Consider the following 20,966-nt stretch of genomic DNA (forward strand, 5'->3'; position numbering starts at 1 on the left):
GGTGCAATATTAAAAAAAGGCTTGATATTATCAAAGTGACAAGAGATAATAAGTGTTGGCAAGAGTGTGCAGAAAAGGGAACACTTATACATTGTTTGTGGGAATGTGAATTGGTATAGCCACTATGAGAAAGAATATGGAGATTCCTCAAAAAATTGAAAATTGATCCAGTACTACCATTTCTGGGTATACATTCAAAGGCAATGAAATCTGAGTCTTGAAGAGATGTCTACACTCCCATGTGCAGCGCAGCATTACTCACAGTAGCCAAGGTATGGAAACAACCTAAGTGCCTGTTGATGGATGAATGGATAAAGAAAATGTGGTAACAGATCTTCCTCTGACTTATGATGGGGTTATGTCCCAATAAACCCATCGTAAATGGAAACTGTTGTAAGTCAAAAATGCTTCTAGTACGCCTAGCCTGCCAAACATCATAGCTTAGCCTAGCCTACCTTAAACGTGCTCAGAACACTGACATTAGCCTGTTGGGCAAAATCATCCAATACAAAGCCTATTTTATAATAAAATGTTGACTATCTCATGTAATTTATGAATATCTCATGTACTGAAAGTGAAACATAGAATGGTTGTATGGGTACAAAATGGTTGTAAGTGTATTGATTGCTCACCCTCGTGATTGCATGGCTGACTGGGAGCTGCGGCTCGTTGCCACTGCCCAGAATCACAAGAGAGAATTGTATCACATATCGTTAGCCCAGGAAAAGATCAAAATTTAAAATATGGTTTCTACCGAATATGTATCACTTTTGTACCATCATAAAGTAAAAAAAATCATAAGTTGAATCATTGTAAGTCAGGCATCTTCCATATATATACCATGGAATATTATATAGCCGTAAAATGAAGGAAATCTTGCCACTTGCAACAACATAGATGAACCTGGAAGACATTATGCTAAGTTAAATAAACCAGACGGAGAAAGACAAACACTGTATGGTATCACTTATAAATAGAATCTAAAAAAGTTGAATTCATGGAAACGGAGAGTAGAATGGTGGTTGCAAGGCTCTGGGAGATGGGGGAAATGGGGAGATGTTGGTCAAAGGGTTTAAACTTTTTATAAGATGAATAAGTTCTGGGGATCTAATTTACAGCATAGTGACCATAGTTAATAATACTGTGTGGTATACCTGAAATTTGTTAGGAGACAAGATCTTAAGTGTTCTCAACAACCCCCCCCCCAAAAAAAAGGTAAGTATATGAGGTGATGGATGTGTTAATTAACTTAATTGTGGGGGTCATTCACGATTTATATGTATATCAAACCATCACATGTATACCTTAAATATATACAATTTTTATTTGTCAGTTATGCCACAAGGAAGCTGGGAAAAAAACTCAGAAGCTTGGGTTCAAGTTCAGACCTCAAAAGGTGGATATTAGAATATTTAACAATAACTCAGATTCAAGGTTAGACTAGGAGGGCATTAATGGAAGAATAGTTAGACACATGGGTTACAGGATAGAGGAGCATTGATGTGGAACAGGTAACAGGTGTCCAAGTTCAATATGAGTCCAGAGAGAATTCGAAGGTAAAAGCATTAATTTAGGCCCTGGTTTGAGAAGAGCATTGATAATAGAATTGGTAACAGAGGCTCATGACTTTAGATCTAGAGCAAATGGGCACTGATGTTGAAAAAATTTACAGACCAAAGTTTACAGTTGAACTGGAAGAAAACTGATAGAGGAAGATAAATCAGAGGCCTGAAATTTGAGATCTAGACCAGAAGGTAATTTGTGGTGGAGGAATTAACAGAGGCGTGGGATTAAGGTCAGACCACAGAGACATTGATGGTGCAATAGTTAACAAATACTTGAGTTTCATGTCAGTTCAGAGGGACATTCATGTTGGAAGAGGTAACAAGGTTCTGGGTTTGCAGTTACAGCTGAGTGACACTGATGGAGGAATAATTAACAGAAGTTCACGTTCAAAGTCAGACTCAAGAGGCATTAATGGTGATAGTTTAAAGCGGCCTGGCTTCAAGGTCACAGCAGATGGATACTCACAGTGTAGAAATTGACAGAAGCTATTCTCGATTTCAGAGCAGAGAGGCGTTGATGAAGGAAGAATTGACAGAGGCCCAGGATTTGAAGTCTAGACCCAAGGGTATTGATTGTTTTGTATTGCACTAGTTGTTGAAGAGTTAATGGAGATAGTTTCAAGGTCTAGGTGGAGTAGTTTAGAGAGGCTAACTTTGAGGTCAGTCTAGAGTATCAGAGATATTAGAAGATTTAGTGGAGGCATTATTCTCATTATATAACAGAGGGGAATTGATCAGGGATGAGGTAATAGAACCAAGGACAAGATCTGAAAAAGAAGGAAATTGATGGTAGATGAGTTAACAGAGGCCTGAATTGGAAGTCAAGGTAGGGGGACACTAATGATGGAAGAGTTGTTTGATGCTTGGGATTTGGCATCCAGAATAAAGTGAGAATGATATTGAAATGGTTAACACAGGGCAAGATACAACGTTAGAGCAGAGGTGTATTGATGGTGGTATTTTAATAGCAGTCTGGATTCAAGATTTATACCAAAAGAGGTTTTGTGATAGTTCGTAAAGGACTGCAATTGACATCAGACCAGAAAGCTCTTAATGGCATAATATGTAACAAAAACCTAGGTTCAAGGTTAGACAAGAAAGGTGTTGATTGTGGATTCCATTGGTCCTTCAGTGCTAGCAGGGCCCACCTCACCTGACCCTCAAACCCCAGGCACTGCCACCCTCCAGACCTACCATTGACTCTTCAATGCTGGTAGAGCCAGCCCTCGCCTGTCACTCGCAGCATCAGCATTACCACTTTCCAGGCCTCCCATTGGCTTTTCATTGTGACAGGGCCCACCCCAGCCTGTCATTCACAGCTTTAGTGTCACCATTCTCATTGCCTTCTGGGCCTCCCACTGGCCCTTCAATGGGGCAAAGTCAACTCCTACTTGTCACTTATAGCCCCAGGATCATTGTCCCTCAGGCCTTCCATGTCTGCCCAGTGTCTGCCCCTGCCTGTCACTTTCAGCCTAGTGTTGTCACTGCCCAGGCCTCCTGTTGGCCCCTCAAATGGGTATAGTTCACTCCAGCCTGTCACTCATAGTACCCTGTGTTAGTATCCTTCCAGCCTCATTGGCTCCTCTGAGCTCTGCCAAGGCCAGTCTTTGCCTGTCACCTACAATCTTCCTGTCTTGTAATCCAAAGTCTCTGACAGAATTAACAGAAGCCAGAATAGATTCAAGAACACACTTGATCAGTATTGATGATGGAGAAGTAGACTCATTATCTGAGATCTACACTTTGATTATGAAAGAATTAACAAAGTCACAGTTTTGCGATCCGTAGCAGAGAGTTATTGATTGTGAAATGGTTATATGAGACCTATGTTTGATGTTCAGGCAAGAGGAGCATTGATGGTAGAAGTGTTAAGAGAGGCTTGGGTTCTCTGCATAGTTTAGAGGGGTAGTATGGGGGGAATATTAACAATACCAAAGGGGCCGGCCCCGTGGCCAAGTGGTTAAGTTTGCGGGCTCTGCTTCGGCAGCCCAGGGTTTCGCCGATTCAGATCCTGGGCGCGGACCAAGCATCACTCATCAGGCCATGCTGAGGTGGCGTCCCATGTGCCACAACTAGAAGGATCCACAACTAAAAATATACAACTATGTACCAGGGGGCTTTGGGAAGAAGAAGGAAAAATAAAATCTTCTAAAAACAAAAAAAAACTGTCCCCCCCGCCAAAAAAAAACAATACCAAAGATACAGTTTAGACCTGAGGGATATTGATGGTGGAATAGTTAACAGATTCACGAATCTGAGAAACAGAGAAGCACTGATGGTGGAAGAGTTGACAGCTAATTCGATTTGAGATCTAGATCAGATGGGCATTGACATTGGAAAAGTTGGCAGGGGTCTTGTTTCTTTGTCACATTGCAAAGTAAAAAATGACCACAATCCTTTTCAGTTCTTCTCATTCTTACATTGGGCTGGCCTTGTGACTTACTTTGACGAGTAGAATGTGGCAGAGGTGATGTTACATGCCAGTTATGGCCCAAATATCAAGAGCTTGAGCTTTGCAGCTTCTGCCTTCACCCTTGTGGAGCTCTTCCTCTATCATGTAAAGAAATTCAGGCTGGAAATCTAAGAGGAGAGGAGAGGCCTAGCCATCCTAGTCATTACAGTCATCCCAGTTGAGGCCCAGACATGTGAGAGAGGCCATCTTGGCCCTTTCAGCTGAGTGCGACTGCATGTTGTGAGCCCAGGTGAGAACAGCAGAGGAATCGCCCAGTCAACACTAAGAATCCTTAAAAATAATAAATGGTTGTTGCTTTAAGGCATTAAGTTTTGTGGTCATTTGTTACAATAGTAATAGACAACCGAAATCTCACATTGGAGGAGTTTTAGCGGTGGAATAGTGAACAGAGGACAAGGACAAGCCAGGGTTCATTGATGGTCCAGAAAGGCACCAATGATGCAATAATTAATAAAGTTCAGGTTTGATTTTAAGACCGTAGGAGCAATGATTGTGGATGAGTTAACATACACCCAGGCTGAATTTCAACTAGATGAGCACTGACAGTAGAATAATTGAAACAGGCTCAAGTTGTAGTTCAGACCAGAGGAGTGCTGATGGAACAGTTAGGAAAGTTCCAGGATTCAAGATCTCTACCAGTGAGATATTGATGTGGACAGTACCCCTGGTTCAAGGTGAAATCAGAAGGAGCTTGATGGTGGAAGAGTTAACAGAAACCCAGTTTTAAGGTCATTCCAGAGGGATTTTATTTTAGATTTTAGTTCAGACTCCTGATTTACACAGTGTGAAAACTGTGTGAAATAATTTAAAAAGTCAACACTTGCCTATGTAACTTTTCTATTGCAGTGTAATGCACCAACTCAAAATAAATACAGTATTTGCTGTAGAAGTTCCTGAAAAATGGAGGTTAAGGTGTCATGGAGAGATTGGAGAAGGCCTTTTTTGAAAGTTTTGATAAGTAGCTACTGCCTAAATGATGTCAGGAAGTTATTAACAGAGCAAAAGATGAAGAACAAACCGAGGGAGCAAATGTATATAAACAAAGGGCTGTAATTAGTAATGAACAGGCATTATTGGTAGGGGAGAACTGATATTCCGGCCACATCGTAACAGAAGCTACTTTATTTCATTTAATTTAAGCTACCATAAATTGTAAGATGCAATGTTATTTTATGTACCTCTAAGGAAAAAAAAAATCTCCTCTGCTAAAGGAATCATTTCTTGCCATCAATAGTAAGACAACCTGATTTCACAGATGCTAAAGTGTGAATAAAAATGTGTGTCCTTGAATAGGTGAAACCTGACATTTGTTGGGGACTTGTGTAATGCCAGCTTAGAGGCATGAGTGAATCTTGACTATGTAAAGCTTTGTGTGTCAGGCTGATCACTGTAAAACTTTTCACATTCAATAGAATTCAGAGATAAGAAAATCAAGATCTAGTGCAGCCACTAGGGAAAACATTATGGAGATTCCTCAAAAAATTAAAAATAGACCTACCATATGATCCAGCTATTCCACTGCTGGGTATTTATCCAAAGAACATGAAAACACTAATTTGAAAAGATATTTGCACCCCTATGTTCATTGCAGCATTATTCATAATAGCCAAGACTTGGAAACAACCCAAGTGTCCATCGATGGATGATGGGATAAAGAAGATATGGTATATATAATGGAATTCTACTCAGCCATAAAAAAGCATGAAATCTTGCCATTTGTGACAACATGGATGGACCTTGAGGGTTTTTTATACTAAGTGAAATAAGTCAGAGGGAGAAAGAAAAAATACTGTATCATTTCATCCATATGTGGAAGATAAAACAATAATAACAACAAACAAACACATGGATACAGAGAACAGATTGGTGGTTATCAGAAAGGAAAGCAGATGAGGGGAGGGAAAAAGGGGTAAAGGGGGACAATTGTACGGTGACAGATGGCAAACAGACTTGGTCGTGAACATGATGTAGTCTATACAGAAGTGGAAATATAATGATGAACACCTGAAATTCATATAATGTTATAAACCAATATTACATAAATAAATAAATGAAAAGAAAACCAAGATCTAAAAGTAGAGGTTAAAGTGTGAGGGATCTTTTACTTTTGGCCATAATGGAGTAGTTTGTACTGGACTCTCTTGCTAAAACAACTATAAAGGCTGGATAAATATATATAAAACTTGTTTGAAGGCACTGGAAACTAACCAATACATGCAGGACTTGAGGAGCCACAATTCTTGAGAGAAGGGAAGCCCATGGAGTTCTACTTTTACCCTGGCATTTTCCCTGAAGGCCTTTTCCAAATGGCAGTGCAGGACAATAAGAGGGAATAGACCAATCAAAATGTGACTAGCTTGCCAAAGTAGCTGGGGTTAAGGGGCAAAAAATCCCCGAGAGGAAGGCACTGCAGAGAAGGAGCCAAAATATCTGTGTACAAATACCCCTTTGTCTGACTCTTAAGCTTAATGTGTGCAGGACACACTCCAGGAAACCTAACAGAAAACTGCAGCTAGGAGAATAAACAGATGAGTGGAGATTTTGGCAGCTGTTTGGTGCTGGAGAGGCAAAGGATGGAGTTCAAACCTTACTAAGTTAGAGACCCTGGCAAGCACTCTAGGCTTTTGGATGAGACCCAGAAGAGCCATGCCCTAGGAGTAAGGGCTACAATTCAGGAGTAAGGGTTATGTCCTATGAGTGAGGGTTTAACTGGAATAGACCAGCCTCAACAAAGCCTAAAATCGAGTCTTGGCAGGATCAGTGTGATTTCACCAGACTCTATCTGCAGAAATGGAGAAGCAGATCCTGGGGGTTGGCCCAGTGGCATAGTGGTTAATTTCGCATGCTCCACTTCAGCAGCCCAGGGTTCACTGGTTTGGATCCTGGGTGCAGACCTACACACTGCTCATTAAGCTATGCTGTGGTGGCATCTCACATAGAAGAACTGGAAGGACTTACAACTAGGATATACAACTATGTACTGGGGCTTTGGAGAGGAAAAAAAAAAGAGGATGATTGGCAACAGATGTTATCTCAGGGCCAATCTTCCTCACCAAAAAAAAAAAAAAAGAGAGAGAGAGAGAGAGAGAAAGAAAGAAAAAAAAATGAATTGACTTTAAAAAAGAAAAGCAGGTCCTAAAATTTATATGAAATTTCAAGGGGCCCCAAAAAGCCAAAAGAATATTGAAAAAGAAGAAAAATTGGAGGACTTACACTTCCTGATTTCAAATCTTAATACAAAGCCACAGTAGTCAAAACGGTGTGAGACTGGCACAAGGACAGACTAATAGATAAATGGAATAGAATAAAAAGTCCAGAAATAAACTCATACATGTATGGTCAATTGGTTTTCAACAAGGGTGCCAAGACAATCCAATGGAAGAGAGAACAGTCTCTTCAACAATGTGCTGGGACAGCTGGATATCCACATACAAAAAAAGGAAGTTGGATCTTGACATCAGACCACATATAAAAATTAACTCAAAATGTATCAACCTAAATATAAGAACTAAAACTATAAAATTCTTAGAAGAAAACATACGGGTAAATCTTCATGACCTTGCATTTGGCAATGGTTTCTGAGATATGATACCAAAATCATAAGCAACCACAGAAAAAATAGATAAATTGGGCTTTATCAAAATTGAAAACTTTTGTGCATCAAAGGACATTATCAAGAGAGTGAAGACAACCTAGAGAATGGGAGAAACTATTTGCTAATATATATCTGATAAGGGTTTGGTATCCAGAATATATAAAGAACTCTTACAACTTAACAAAAAGACAAAAATTCATTTTAAAAAATGGGCAAAGGACATTTCTCCAAAGAAGATAGCCCACATGGCCAATAAGCACATGAAAAGAGTCTCACCATCATTACTCATCAGGGAAATGCAAATCGAAACCACGGTGAGATACCACTTCACACCTACTAGGATGACTAGAATAAAAACAAGTGTTGGGGAGGATGTGGAGAAATTGGAACCCTTCTACATTGCTGGTGGGAATGTAAAACAGTGCAGCCACAGTGGAAAACAGTCTGGAGGTTCCTCAAAAAGTTAAACACAGAAATACCATATGGCCCAGCAATTCCGCTCCTAGGTATATACCCAATAAAATTGAAAACAGGTGTTCAAACAAAAATTTGTACACAAATATTCATAGCAGCACTGTTCACAATAGTCAAAAGGTGGAAACAACCCAAATGTCTGTCAACTGATGAATGGATAGACCAAATGTGGTATATCCCCACAACAGAGCCAGAAAAACGAATGAATACTGATACATGCTATCACATGGATGAATCTTGAGGACATTATGCTAAGTGAAGGAAAGACACAAAAGGCCACATAGTGTATGATTCTATTTATATGAAATATCCAGAATAGGCAAATCCATAGAGACAGAAAGCAGATTAGTGGCAGCCAGGGGCTGGGGGCAGGGGGGACTGGAGAATAACTCCTTAATGGGTAAGGGGTTTTCTTTTGGGGTAATGAAGATGGTCTGGGACTAGATAGTGGTAATGGTTGCACGGCATTGTGAGTGGACTAAACGACACTGAATTATACACTTTAAAATGGTTAAAATAGTAAATTTCATGTTATGTGTATTTTATGACAATAAAAAGGTGTTAACTCGCTCTCCGTGTCTCTGCCATAGTGATGTGTCTGATTGACTCTGTTCCTCTCCATGTCTTCTCACACGACTTTCAGGATTAAGCGATTCCTGGCCAAGGAACCAAAGCTGACTCGTCCCATTCACCAATGGATTCGGATGAAAACTGGCAAGAAAATCAGGTACAACTCCAAGAGGAGACATGGGAGAAGAACCATGCTGGTTCTATAAAAAAATCGCACATGAGATGGCACACATATTCAAGCTTTATCAAGGTCACTAGCATCTTAGCATATCAGGCTGAAAACATCACCGTTATCTGGACAGTTGGACATGCTTTATTGGGGAAATGACTTTTATCTTTGTTTCTATGCTTCTGCACTAGCAGGTTGGGTCAGTAATACATATGTGAGAGCTTTGGTTTGAAAAAAATGTGTTAATATGGGGTACCATGACCATGAAGCAGAGTGAATGGAAGCGAGTAAACAGTGTGATCAGATGGGGGAAATCTGGAGCACAGTGGGAGGGAATAGATTTGAATGTTGATAGAGTAGGAAGGAATGGGAGCCACGAAGGGCAGAGTGAACTGGAACAGAGGTGACTGGCAGTGTTGCACTTTATATCTGAGTGAGTCCTGTGCTTCTGGAAAGCAGTGATGGTGAAGAAATCTGCCCCCTCTTTTGTGTTCCAGGAAAGGGATGACTGCAAAGGCCCCTATGTTAATCAGCGTGGGCTGCCACCACAAAATACCACTGAAGGTGGCTTCAAGGACAGAACTTTACTTCTCACAGTTCTGGAGGCTGTGAAGTCCAAGACCAAGGTGCCAGCTGGTTTGGTTCCTGGGGAGAGCTCTCTTCCTGGCGTGCAGAGAGCTGCCTTCTCATTGCGTCTTCAACTAGGACCCCCCACTTCTCCCAAATCTGTCCTGGGCTTCTGTCTCCGACTTTCCCTGCACTTATATTTACTGGTGTCACTTTCTTTTTAAAATTTTTTAATGCTTTTTTGGTGAGGAAGATTGGCCCTGAGCTAACATCTGTTACCAATCTTCCTCTTTTTCTTCCCAAAGCCCCAGTACACAGTTGCACATCCTAGTTCTAAGTCCTTCTAGTTTTATGTGGGATGCCACCACAGCATGGCTTGATGAGTAGTGTGTAGGTCTGCACCCAGAATTCCAACCCGAGAACTCGGCTGACAAAGCAAAGCATGCGAACTTAAGCACTTGGCCACGGACTGGCCCTCCGGTGTCACTTTCTTCACACATCTCTTTCTCTGAGGACATAATTGTACCACCCCTGGCCTTCCCCTATCTGCACCAGTGGCATCTCCCACAGAGCACTGTACCAACCCGGGCCATCAACACTGCTAGCCCAATAGCAGTTATCAAAAGGACTCTGCTACCCTCCACTTCCCCCCATCTCCCTAATCTTATCTCCTTGAGAGGACTGCCACCCCCACACCTTCTCCCCATATCCCCGGTGGTACTGATCTGTAGAGGAATGCATCATTCCTGGATTTACCTCTCTTCTTCCCGTTAATGGTTCCCAAGCAGAACTGTATTATTCTTGTCCTCCCTCCGGCATCTCCGCAGTGGCATCTGCCCCGCCCCGCACCGTGGTCCTCAGCTCTAAATTTGTAGATATCAGTTCCTATCAAACCCCCCAAACACGCGCATAACTCGCCCATCACTAGCCTTTGCACAAAGGGCCCCACTCTTATTGCAAGTTTTCAAATTCCTCCTGAAATCCGTCTCTTCTAAACTTTAAGAGGCACGTTTCTCTGCTGTATGGAATGGTGACCTCGGTAAAGATGTCTGTTCCCTTGACAATCCGGTTTATTGGTGCGGCCATTTTTCTGGCCGGCCAATTACGGTCGTTGAAGTTACCGATGCTACTGGCTACAAGCTCCCTTGACTTCAGAAAGGGCAACTGCGCATGAGCAGGAATAGTCACGGACTGTACAGATGGTGTGGTAAAGGACCAAGAAAGTGGTTGTCGGAGGAAGTTGTGACTGATTTTGGAAACACCAGGCAGACCTCGCCAGTATAGGAATTCAGGACTTAACATCAGAGCAGGGGGTGAAGGGGAGAGGGTTCACTCAGAGCGGCAGTGAGACAGGGCTGGTGGTCTGCGGGCGGAATGACCCGGGAGAGTGTGGGCTTTGTAAAGACGCGAATGTACAGAGTGAGTACTTGGAGGGGGGCTCTGAGATGATTAATGAGAGTGTCGACGTGACTGGGGGCCTTAAGCCGATTGATGGGGTCTGTGGAGTCAGTGACCGGGGCTGTGGAATGAATGATGCAGCCTGTAGGGTAAATGATGGTTGTGTGTGTGATGGGAGGTCTCTGGGGCCAGTGATGGGGCATTTGTGGTGTGAGTGATGGGGTCCCTGGGGTGAATGATAGGGGTATTTGGGGTGAGAGGGGTGTCTGTGGGGTGTGTGAGAGGAGGGTCTCTGGAGTCAGTGATGGATGAGGGTGAGTGTTAGGAGCTCTGAGATGTCCGCAGTAGGGCAGTGTTGCTGAATGATGGGGATCTGTGGGGAAAGCAATGTTCTGTCCCATTTTTCTTGGCTGCAGCGTGGCCATTTTACCAGCTGGCGTTTATGGATTTCTAGTCTGATTTGGTGAACTTTTGATCTGAGTTTTCCATGCCATCTCCAACTCTTCTCTTTTCTTCTCCCCTATCTCAACAGCTCTGCCTTTTTAGGCCACTGCCCTCTCTCCACAAGTCAGACATGACTAAGTTCCAGGTTAGTTCTTATTTTCTCCCCTCCCCCTAACCTATGTTAGGACACTTAGGAGCAAGAAACCAGTGTGTGGTGGTTAAGAGCGCAGACTCTGGGGCCAAAGTGCCCTTAATAGCTTTGTGAGCTTAGGCAAGTCTCAACCTCTCTGTGTCTTAGTTTCCCCATCTCTATTATTTTATTTTATTTTTTTAAAGATTGGTACCTGAGCTAACAACTGTTGTCAATCTTCTTTTTTTTTTTCCTGCTTTTTCTCCCCAAATCCCCCCAGCACATAGTTGTATATTTTAGTTGTGGGTCCTTCTAGTTGTGGCATGTGGGACGCTGCCTCAGCGTGGCCTAGGGAGTGGTGCCATGTCGGCGTCCAGGATCCGAAGTGGCAAAACCCTGGGCCACCGAAGTGGAGCACGTGAACTTGCCGGCCCTCCCCATCTCTAAAATGGCGATGATGATGATGATAATAATACCTACACCTTTATAGTTGTTGTGAAGACCAGTTAATATTCAGTGTTTAGAACAATGCCTGGCACACATATAATAATCCTTATATATGGGCTTGATATTATTATTATATGTTATTAAGATATTATTTATACCATAAAATGCATAAAAAGTTAGGATTAGGGAAGTAGAGCAAGACCAAAGCAAGGCTGAAATGTATATATGTAGATAATAGGATCCTACATAATTAAGTTGAGCTACAGTTATTTTTCTGAGCTTCCTGGAAGCTATGACATAAACGGAAGGAAACACTCACTTGTTTTATTTATCTCATCCATATAGATGTCAATGCAAATAATCAGTAATCATTCTATTGTAAAAGAAAAGGGAGAGAGAGTTTTATTCAAGCCAAACTGAGGACTGTAACCCAGGAGGGGCAGTCTTCACAAGGAAGAAAGTGCTCCAGGGAAGAGTGATTTTCAGCACAGTTGTATACCACTTCCAAACAAGAGGCATACACTAAGCATGACAGGGGTCCATTCTTTCAGGAGCTCCAAGAGATATTTTGTTACCGATTAGCATGTACACAGCGGGCCAGCATGACGCTGGAGTCTTATCTTCAAAGAATGCTGGCGCCATAGGAAGGGAGGCATCAATTCTTGTCTTCAAAGAGTACGTTCTTTACTTAGGATAATGATTAAAGCTGATGTACAATCTATGTTTCACAAGGCGCAAGTCAGGCCTTTTGGTTCAAATAAAATTTCAAGTTTAAAGCAGAATGACTTCTCCATACACCTCAGTATATAAAAATTTTCTTATATCATAGACAAAGTAGCCACTTCCTCAGAAACTTAGATTTCCTGATGTCGAGGTTTCAAGACATTTCACTGATGGGTCAGCCACGTCTTCATCAGCAATCTTGTGATAAATGCAAGGATAGGATTGCTCTGTGTGTGACCTAAAATATGTCTTCATGTCAGCCAAAGGTGTGCTGCTGGGGCACAGCTAAAGGGATGTGACTCTTCAGGAAAACCACAAGTGGCTCTCTTATGTTCTGGCTCAATACAGGGATAAAACCTGGGTGGTCAGGAAGAATCAGTAAACCTTATGCCCTTCAAATTATTTTCCAATACATTTTTTTCTCATCTGGGACTTCAGAACAGCCTGAGCTATCCATAGGTCTGCCCTTTTCATTTTCAGGCTGATAATTAATGATGTCTCTGACTATATTCTGTTCTTTCCCTTCTGCCCTTTTGGAAAAAGTCTATATTGTTTTATTTTTTCTCTCACTACAAAAGTGATATCAAAGTGGCACCAAAAATTCAAACTCTTTTAGGAATGTACAACCTAAAGAGAGAAAATATCTCATGATCTCATATCACCACTCATTCCTGATGACTGATTCTATGGTGGATTTGATTAATTTCCATCGATACACCTCTTTCTCTCTCTTGTTCTTTAAAGTTACATACACATATAAACATATGGTTAATGTAAGTCTCCCTTTTGCTAAAATGTGCTCATAATATACAAACTGTCTTGCAACTCCCTGTTTCCCCTTTACATAAAAATATTGATAATGGTAGTAGTAGTAATGATAATACAGATGATGATGAGAATGATAATATTAGTGGCATTGACAGGAACTAACACGTAATGAGCTCACACTGCACCTGGCACTCCACCAAGCACTTTATACACATGACCACTTTACTCTTTACAACCACCTAAGAAGTGGGAACCATTAATGTCCACATCTTACAGATGAGGAAACTGAGTCCCAGAGTGGATAAGCAAGTGCCAAGGGCTTGCACAGCTGGTGATTGGCATAGCTGGGATAGTCTCTACTCAATGAATACCTGTTGATAGAAGATATTTCACTATCAGGAAATATCAGAGATATTTTTAACAGCTGGATATTTTTCTCTTGTATGCATGGGCCACAATTTGTTAATCAGCCCCATATGCAAGGACTTCTGTGTAATTTCTGTCCCAGCATGGCCGTGATCTTTCTTGTCATCTATCATTGCATACTGTGGTGTGCATTTCTAGAATTTCTGGTTCCAAAGGTGGGCACATTTTGAACTTTTGTAGACATTGCCAAATTGCCTTTTGAAAAGTTAGTGCAAGTTTATACTCCCATTAATAATGAATGAAAATATCCTTTCTAATCCTTTTGTCATGTTTTTAATTCCTGCCATTTGATAGTTGAAAATACCTCATTTCTTATTTGTTTGTGTTTATTATCAATGAGGTTGAGTATCTTTTCGTATTTTTTTTCCTTTTTGAATTTCTTTTGTGAACTGTTCTTTTACATACATTGCTCTTTTTTCCTGTGGGTTCTTACATCTTTGTCTTCCTATTTTTTTTTTTAAAGATTTTATTTTACTTTTGCCTTTTTCTCCCCAAAGCCCCCCGGTACATAGTTGTATATTGTTCGTTGTGGGTCCTTCTAGTTGTGGCATGTGGGACGCTGCCTCAGCGTGGCTTGATGAGCAGTGCCGTGTCCGCGCCCAGGATTCGAACCAACGAAACACTGGGCCGCCTGCTGCGGAGCGCGCGAACTTAACCACTCGGCCACGGGGCCAGCCCCTGTCTTCCTATTTTTTTTATGGTTTATAATATTGTGTAATTTCGAGTGTACGTTATTGTTTATCTGTCTTCCTATTTTTTAAACCTCTCATGGAACTATAACTTAGATAAAAATCTTTTGGAGTAGAAATTTTATTGAAACATGGCATATAGAGAAAAGTATATAATGTATAGACAGTTTCATGAATGTCTACAAGTTGGAAACACCTGTGTAACCAGTACCTGAATCAAGAAACAGGAAATGCTAAGCCCCCTGAAGCCTCCTTCATGCCACTTCCAATCACTATCCCCCGACTCGTGGGTAACCACTGTCTGATTTCTATCATCATAGATCATTTTTGCTTATTCTCGAATGTAATATAAATGGAATCATACAAGGGCGGCCCAGTGGCGCAGCGGTTAAGTGCACACATTCTGCTTCGGCGGCCTGGGGTTCACTAGTTCGTATCCTGGGTGTGGACATGGCACCACTTGTCAAGCCATGCTGTGGTAGGCGTCCCATGTATAAAATAGAGGAAGATGGGCACAGATGTTAGCTCAGGGCCAGTCTTCCTCAGCAAAAAGAGGAGGATTGGCAGCAGATGTTAGCTCAGGGCTAATCTTCCTCAAAAAAAAAAAAATGGAATCATATATTATTATTCTTTTGGATCTGGCTTCTTTCATGCATCATAATATTTTTGAGATTCATCCTTGTTATTTTATGTATCGGTATGTTGTTCTCTTTCCATTACTGTGTACTATTCTATTGTATAAATATATCACAATTGTTGAGCCATTCTGCCGATGGCTGTTTCTATTTGGGCTATTCCAAATAATACTTCTATGAATATTCTTGTACATGTCTTGGTGAACATATGTGTGCATCTCCTTTGGATATGTACCTAGGAGTGGGGTTGCTGGGTCCCAGGTTAGGGGTGTGCTCAGCATTAGTGGATTCAGCTAAAATGCTTTCCAAAGTGGCTGGACCATTTTACTCTCACCAGTAATATATGAGCGTTATGGTCGCTCCACATCCTCGCCAACATTTGGGTTTTTGGTTTTAATTTTAGCCATTCTGTTGGTAAATAGTGGTATCTCATTGTGGTTTCAATTTGTATTTCCCTGATGATTGATGATGTTGAGCACCTTTTCCTATGTTTATTGGCCATTTGGATAGCATCTTTTATGAAGTGTCTGTTCAAATCTTTTTCTAGTTTTTCTGTTGGATTGTCTATATTTATCTTATTGATTTGTAGGAGTTCTTTATAAAAAAAATACATTCCTAAATGTTACGTATTTATTTATTTTTTTGTGAGGAAGATTGGCCCTGAGCTAATGTCTGTTGCCAATCTTCCTCTTTTTTTTCTTTCTTTCTCTCCCCAAAGCCCCAGCACATAGTTGTATATCCTAGTTGTAAGTGATTCTAGTTCCTCTATGTGGGATGCTGCCACAGCATGGCTTGATGAGCGGTGCATAGGTCCGCACCCAGGATCTGAATGGTCAAACCCCAGGGCCCCCAAAGCAGAGAGCGCAAACTTAACCACTCAGCCACGGGGCCGGCCCCCTTTATAGTTTCTATAGTATAAAAGTCATTTGCTAGATAGAGGTATTGCAAATGTCTCAGAGAAGGCTTTTTTGAAATTATTAAACAGTAGCTTCTCTCTGAAGAATATTCCCTTTATCTTAAAAAATATTATTACTTTTATGGAAAACAGTATGGAGATTTCTCAAAAAGTTAAAAATAGAAATACCATATGACCCAGCCATCCCACTACTGGGTATCTATCCTAAGAACCTGAAATCAGCAATTCCAAGAGTCCCATGCACCCCTATGTTCATCGCAGCATTATTTACAATAGCCAAGACGTGGAAGCAACCTAAGTGCCCAGCAACTGATGATTGGATAAAGAAGATATGGTATATATACACAATGGAATACTACTCAGCCATAAAAAAGGACAAAATCGTCCCATTTGCATCAACATGGATGGACCTTGAGGGTATTATGTTAAGCAAAATAAGCCAGACAGAGAAAGACGAACTCTATATGACTCCACTCATAGGTGGAAGTTAACATATAGACAAGGAGAACTGATCGGTGGTTACCAGGGGAAAGGGGGGGTGGGGGGAGGGCACAAAGGGTGAAGTGGTGTTCCCACAACATGACTAACAATAATGTGCAACTGAAATCTCACAAGGTTGTAATCTATCATAACCTTAATAAAAAAAAAAGTTAAAAAAATAAAAATAAAAAAATATTATTACTTTAATTTCTATCAAACCGATTGAATAGAAGTATGCAATTACAGGGATTGGTGTCATTCGAGGATGTGGCTGTAGACTTCACCCAGGAGGAGTGGAATCATCTGGACCGTACTCAGAGGACCCTGTACAGAGGTGTAGTGCTAGAGAACTGTAGCTACTTGGTCTCTGGGTGAGGCTGGCTTCCCTGAGTAATTTACAGTGTACCTAACAGAATAACTTGCCATCTCTGAAGTATTTCAATACTTTGGCCTCAAGTTCCAGGGACTAAAGATTCTTAATTCTTCTTAGACTAACAAGGTGTTTGCATTTCCATCTCCCATGTGAAATTTATGCTTATTAAAGTGTACCTTCCTAATTACTTTGAGGCCCTGAAGGCCACACACATGTCCCCAGGTCTTGTATCCTTTCCCATTACAGGGTATCCTGTTCCAAACCAGATGCGATTGCCTCTTTGGAGAAGAGAAGACTTTGGATCATAGAGAGAGAAATCTCAAGTTCAAGCTGTACAGGTAAATAAGAAATGAACAGATGGGAGATGATGAGAATAGGAGCCCCGCGGGTCAGTGAGGGCTGGACATCTCTGAAAGCTCAGAAATATCTTCCTAAAGGATATAAACTTTTTTTGCTAACTCCGAATTTTTAATTTTATGAGTTACTGTCTCCTGGTAATCTTGGAACGAGATGGGGAGGAACTAGACTACAATCTGGCCTTGTCCTTCTGCTGCTTTTCTTGGTCACCTCGGTTGTTTCCAGCCTTCCTGAGAGGCTCTTTCCATTCTGTTGGAGTCCCCTCCCTCTGAATCCTGGAGCTGCTGCCTTTTCAAAATCCTTTTTTCCTACTCATGAATCCCTAAACCTATTTTCACCTTCTCTCCTCGATTCTAAGGTATTTTTCTTAAACAATCAAAGTCATTTATATTTATTGTTACTTTCCTGTTCCAATGTCTCATAGAGAAATTTGCTTTCTTCCCCCTCAAGCTCAGAGTGTAGGAGAGACATGTACTTCAAATTTCTTTCTGACTGGTCTCTAGATTTGAAAAAAAATAAAAGTCAACCCCATCAGAGGGCTGCTTCTGACAAAAGGAGTATTCACAGGATATGGTTTCTTCTTCTTCTTCCTAGAAGTCTGGCAAGTTGACCAGCTGGAGAGTCACCAGGAAAACCAAAACAGACACCTGAGGCAAGACATATGCATGAATGAGAAGAGAGAGGTCATGAATGTAGTGGATTTGTAAACCCACTTCCTCGGAGCACGTGGGTGATCTCTTCATTACACGTACCCCTATATGACTCATATGGGAAGAGTTTTAAAGATAATTTAGGCTTACTCAGTCATAATAGAGGCTTTGAAGCTCAGAAATGTTATGGATGTAATAGATATTGGAAATTATTAATTCATGGCAGGCATGAGAGAAATAATGGAATGAAACAGCATGACTATAATGCAGGTGGGAAAAGTTGTAGTCATAACTCATCCTTTGTTCAGCATACTATAAGTCAAGCTGGAGAGAAAAACCTGTGAATTTCCTGAGTGTAGAAAAACTCTGAGCAAGAATTCATTCCTTGTTGCTCATCAGATCACTCATGCAGGAGAGAAACCCTATGAATGTACAGATGCAGAAAAGCCTGCAACAAGAAGGCACACCTCAGTAGATCAGAGAATGCACACTTTGAATGTAATGCAGGTGGCAAATCCTTCAGAGAGAAATCAACACTGCATATCCATCAAAGAACTCATACAGGTGAAAAACCATATGTATGCAATGAGTGTGGCAAAACTTTCTGAGAGAAGACAAAGCTCATCATATATCAGTGAACTCCCACAGGAGAGAAACCCTATGAATGTTCTGAATGTGGAAAAACCTTCCATCAAAAGGCACACCTCAGGGGCTGGCCGGGTGGCTCAGCAGTTAAGTGCGCACGTTCTGCTTCAGCGGCCCGGGCCTCACTGGTTCGGATCCCGGGTGCGGACATGACACCGCTTGGCAAGCCATGCTGTGGTAGGCGTCCCACATATAAAGTAGAGGAAGATGGGCATCGATGTTAGCTCAGGGCTAGTCCTCCTCAGCAAAAAGAGGAGGATTGGCAGCAGATTTTAGCTCAGGGCTAATCTTCCTCAAAAAAAAAAAAAAAGGCACACCTCAGTGTACCTCAGAGAACACACACAGGAGAGAAACCATATGAATGTAATGAATGTGGCAAGTCCTTCAGAGAGAAATCAACACTGCATAGACATCAAAGAACTCATACAGGAGAGAAACCTTATGTGTGTTCAGACTGTGGAAGAGCCTTCACCCTTAAGCTGAGTCTCAGTGTGCATCAAAGAATTCATACAGGAGAAAAAACTGATGGATGTACTGTGTGTGGAAAAGTCTTCTCCCAGAAGTCATATCTCATGTTACATCAGAGAGCTCATACAGGACGAAAATTTGAGAAATCCTATGAATGCAATGAATGTGATAAAGCTTTCTTCCAGAAATCATATCTCATTATTCATCAGAGAGTTCACACATGGGAGAAACCCTGTGAGTGTAATGAACGTGATAAAGCTTTCTCCCAGAAATCATATCTCATTATACATCAAAGAACTCATACAGGAGAGAGGCCCTATAAACATGATATGTGTGTAGAGCCCTCAGAGAGAAGTCAAAACTCATTGTACATCAGAGAACTCATGTAGGAGAGAAACCCTATGACTGTCCTGAATACGAGGAAGACCTTCTTCCAGAAGTTAAAGCTTGTCATGAATTAAAGAGCTCAGAGAGAAGAGAAACTGTGAAAGAACTGAAAATGGAAAATAGAAAATCCTTCATAGAAAAGTCAAAGAAAAAGAAAAAGGTTAAGCAGGGAGTCATGCTTTAGTTAACAAGAAGGGCTTTCTGAGGGCATGGCGTTTGAGCTTAGACCCGAAAATGAGACGTCAGCAATAATGGGGGTAAGAACATTCCAGGCAGAAGGAATAGCAAGAGCCAAGGTCCTGATGCAAAAAAACTTGGCTTGTGTATTTGTTATCATGGGTGTATATTGACTGACTATTTTACATCAGAGAGGTTGTTCAAAACTGCAATCTTTTGAAGCCTTGAATGTATGAGAGCCTTCAGCTGAAAGCCAGACCTCACTGTAAACCTGGGCACAGGTATTAAGAGAAACCCAATTTAATGAATTTCAATAAACAGTCCCATGGAAATGATATAAGAGAAATAATCCAGATTTAACAAAACTCTCATAGAAAAAAATTAATAAAATCTATTATTAGGAATAGCTGTTTTGACATCTCTCATAATGGGGAATAAAGAAAAAAAGAGTATACTAAATGATACAAAGTTATAGATTTAAAGATAACCACTAAAGGAACAATGGTTATAAATATACTATAAATGTTATAAATTGTTGGAAAAGATGCATAAACAGAACAATGTAGAGGAAACAACATTAGGGCATCAAATCCAGTTTCCAGAAGTAGCAACAGTTGATAATGCCAGTATTTCTGCCCCAACCTGTTCCATGGTCAAGATTTCCGCTGTGTTTCTACATGTGGACCTCCCCCTGTCTGAGCTTGGTCTGCAGTCTTCCCAGAAATACTATGAGCCATCTGATAGGCTTTTAGGAGATCTGCTTTTTACTTAAATTTGCCAGAGTTTATTTCTGCTGCTATTTTTTTAAGGTAATACTTTTTTGATGAGGAAGATTGGCCCTGAGCTGACATCTGTTGCCAATATTCCTCTTTTTTTTTCTCTCCCCAAAGCCCCAGGATATAGTTGTATATCCTAGTTGCAAGTCATTCTCCACGTAGGATGCTGCCACAGCATGGCTTAATGAGCGGTGCATAGGTCTGTGCCCAGGCTTTGAACCGGCAAACTCTGGGCTGCCAAAGCGAGTGCAAACTTAACCACTACACCACGAGGCCAGCCCCTATTTCTGCTGCTTTGGATGAGTAACTATCACATTCAGAAACTGGTACCTAGAGTGATGGCATACTTTATGGAGCCTTGGGGAAATGCGAGATTTGGGTCTCTAGGCTGGTTGGGGCTGAAGGCAGGGGAAATCCAGCTGGCATTGACGAAGGGGGCTCAGGAATTCCTTGGCATGCAGTAGCAGATAGCTGCTTTAATGGTCACCTGTGCTTAACCTGGATGAAGTAAAACACTGAACATAAGGCTTTGGGTAGTTGAGTATCCACTCCTAATGAAAGAGTACAAAGGACATGAGAGACTGCTACCTCATGGCAGTGGCTGCTTCCTATGGGGCTGGCTGGCACAAAGAGAAAGAATGGCGAGTTCAGATTCTTACGTTCC

General features: G+C 41.3%; 1 protein-coding gene and 1 pseudogene across 1 annotated transcript; both read left to right on the forward strand.

Moving 5' to 3' along the window:
- The first annotated feature begins 8,727 nt into the window (after positions 1-8,727).
- On the forward strand, positions 8,728-8,883 carry LOC123282574 (large ribosomal subunit protein eL39-like). Its single transcript, XM_044763978.1, has one exon. It carries the CDS (start codon positions 8,728-8,730, stop codon positions 8,881-8,883), a length of 156 nt encoding a protein of 51 aa, XP_044619913.1.
- Positions 8,884-9,103: 220 nt separating this feature from the next.
- Positions 9,104-19,423, forward strand: LOC139042601 (zinc finger protein 182-like; annotated as a pseudogene).
- The last annotated feature ends 1,543 nt before the right edge of the window (positions 19,424-20,966 follow it).

This window comes from Equus asinus, chromosome X (assembly GCF_041296235.1).
Source record: "Equus asinus isolate D_3611 breed Donkey chromosome X, EquAss-T2T_v2, whole genome shotgun sequence".
Classification (NCBI taxonomy): domain Eukaryota; kingdom Metazoa; phylum Chordata; class Mammalia; order Perissodactyla; family Equidae; genus Equus; species Equus asinus.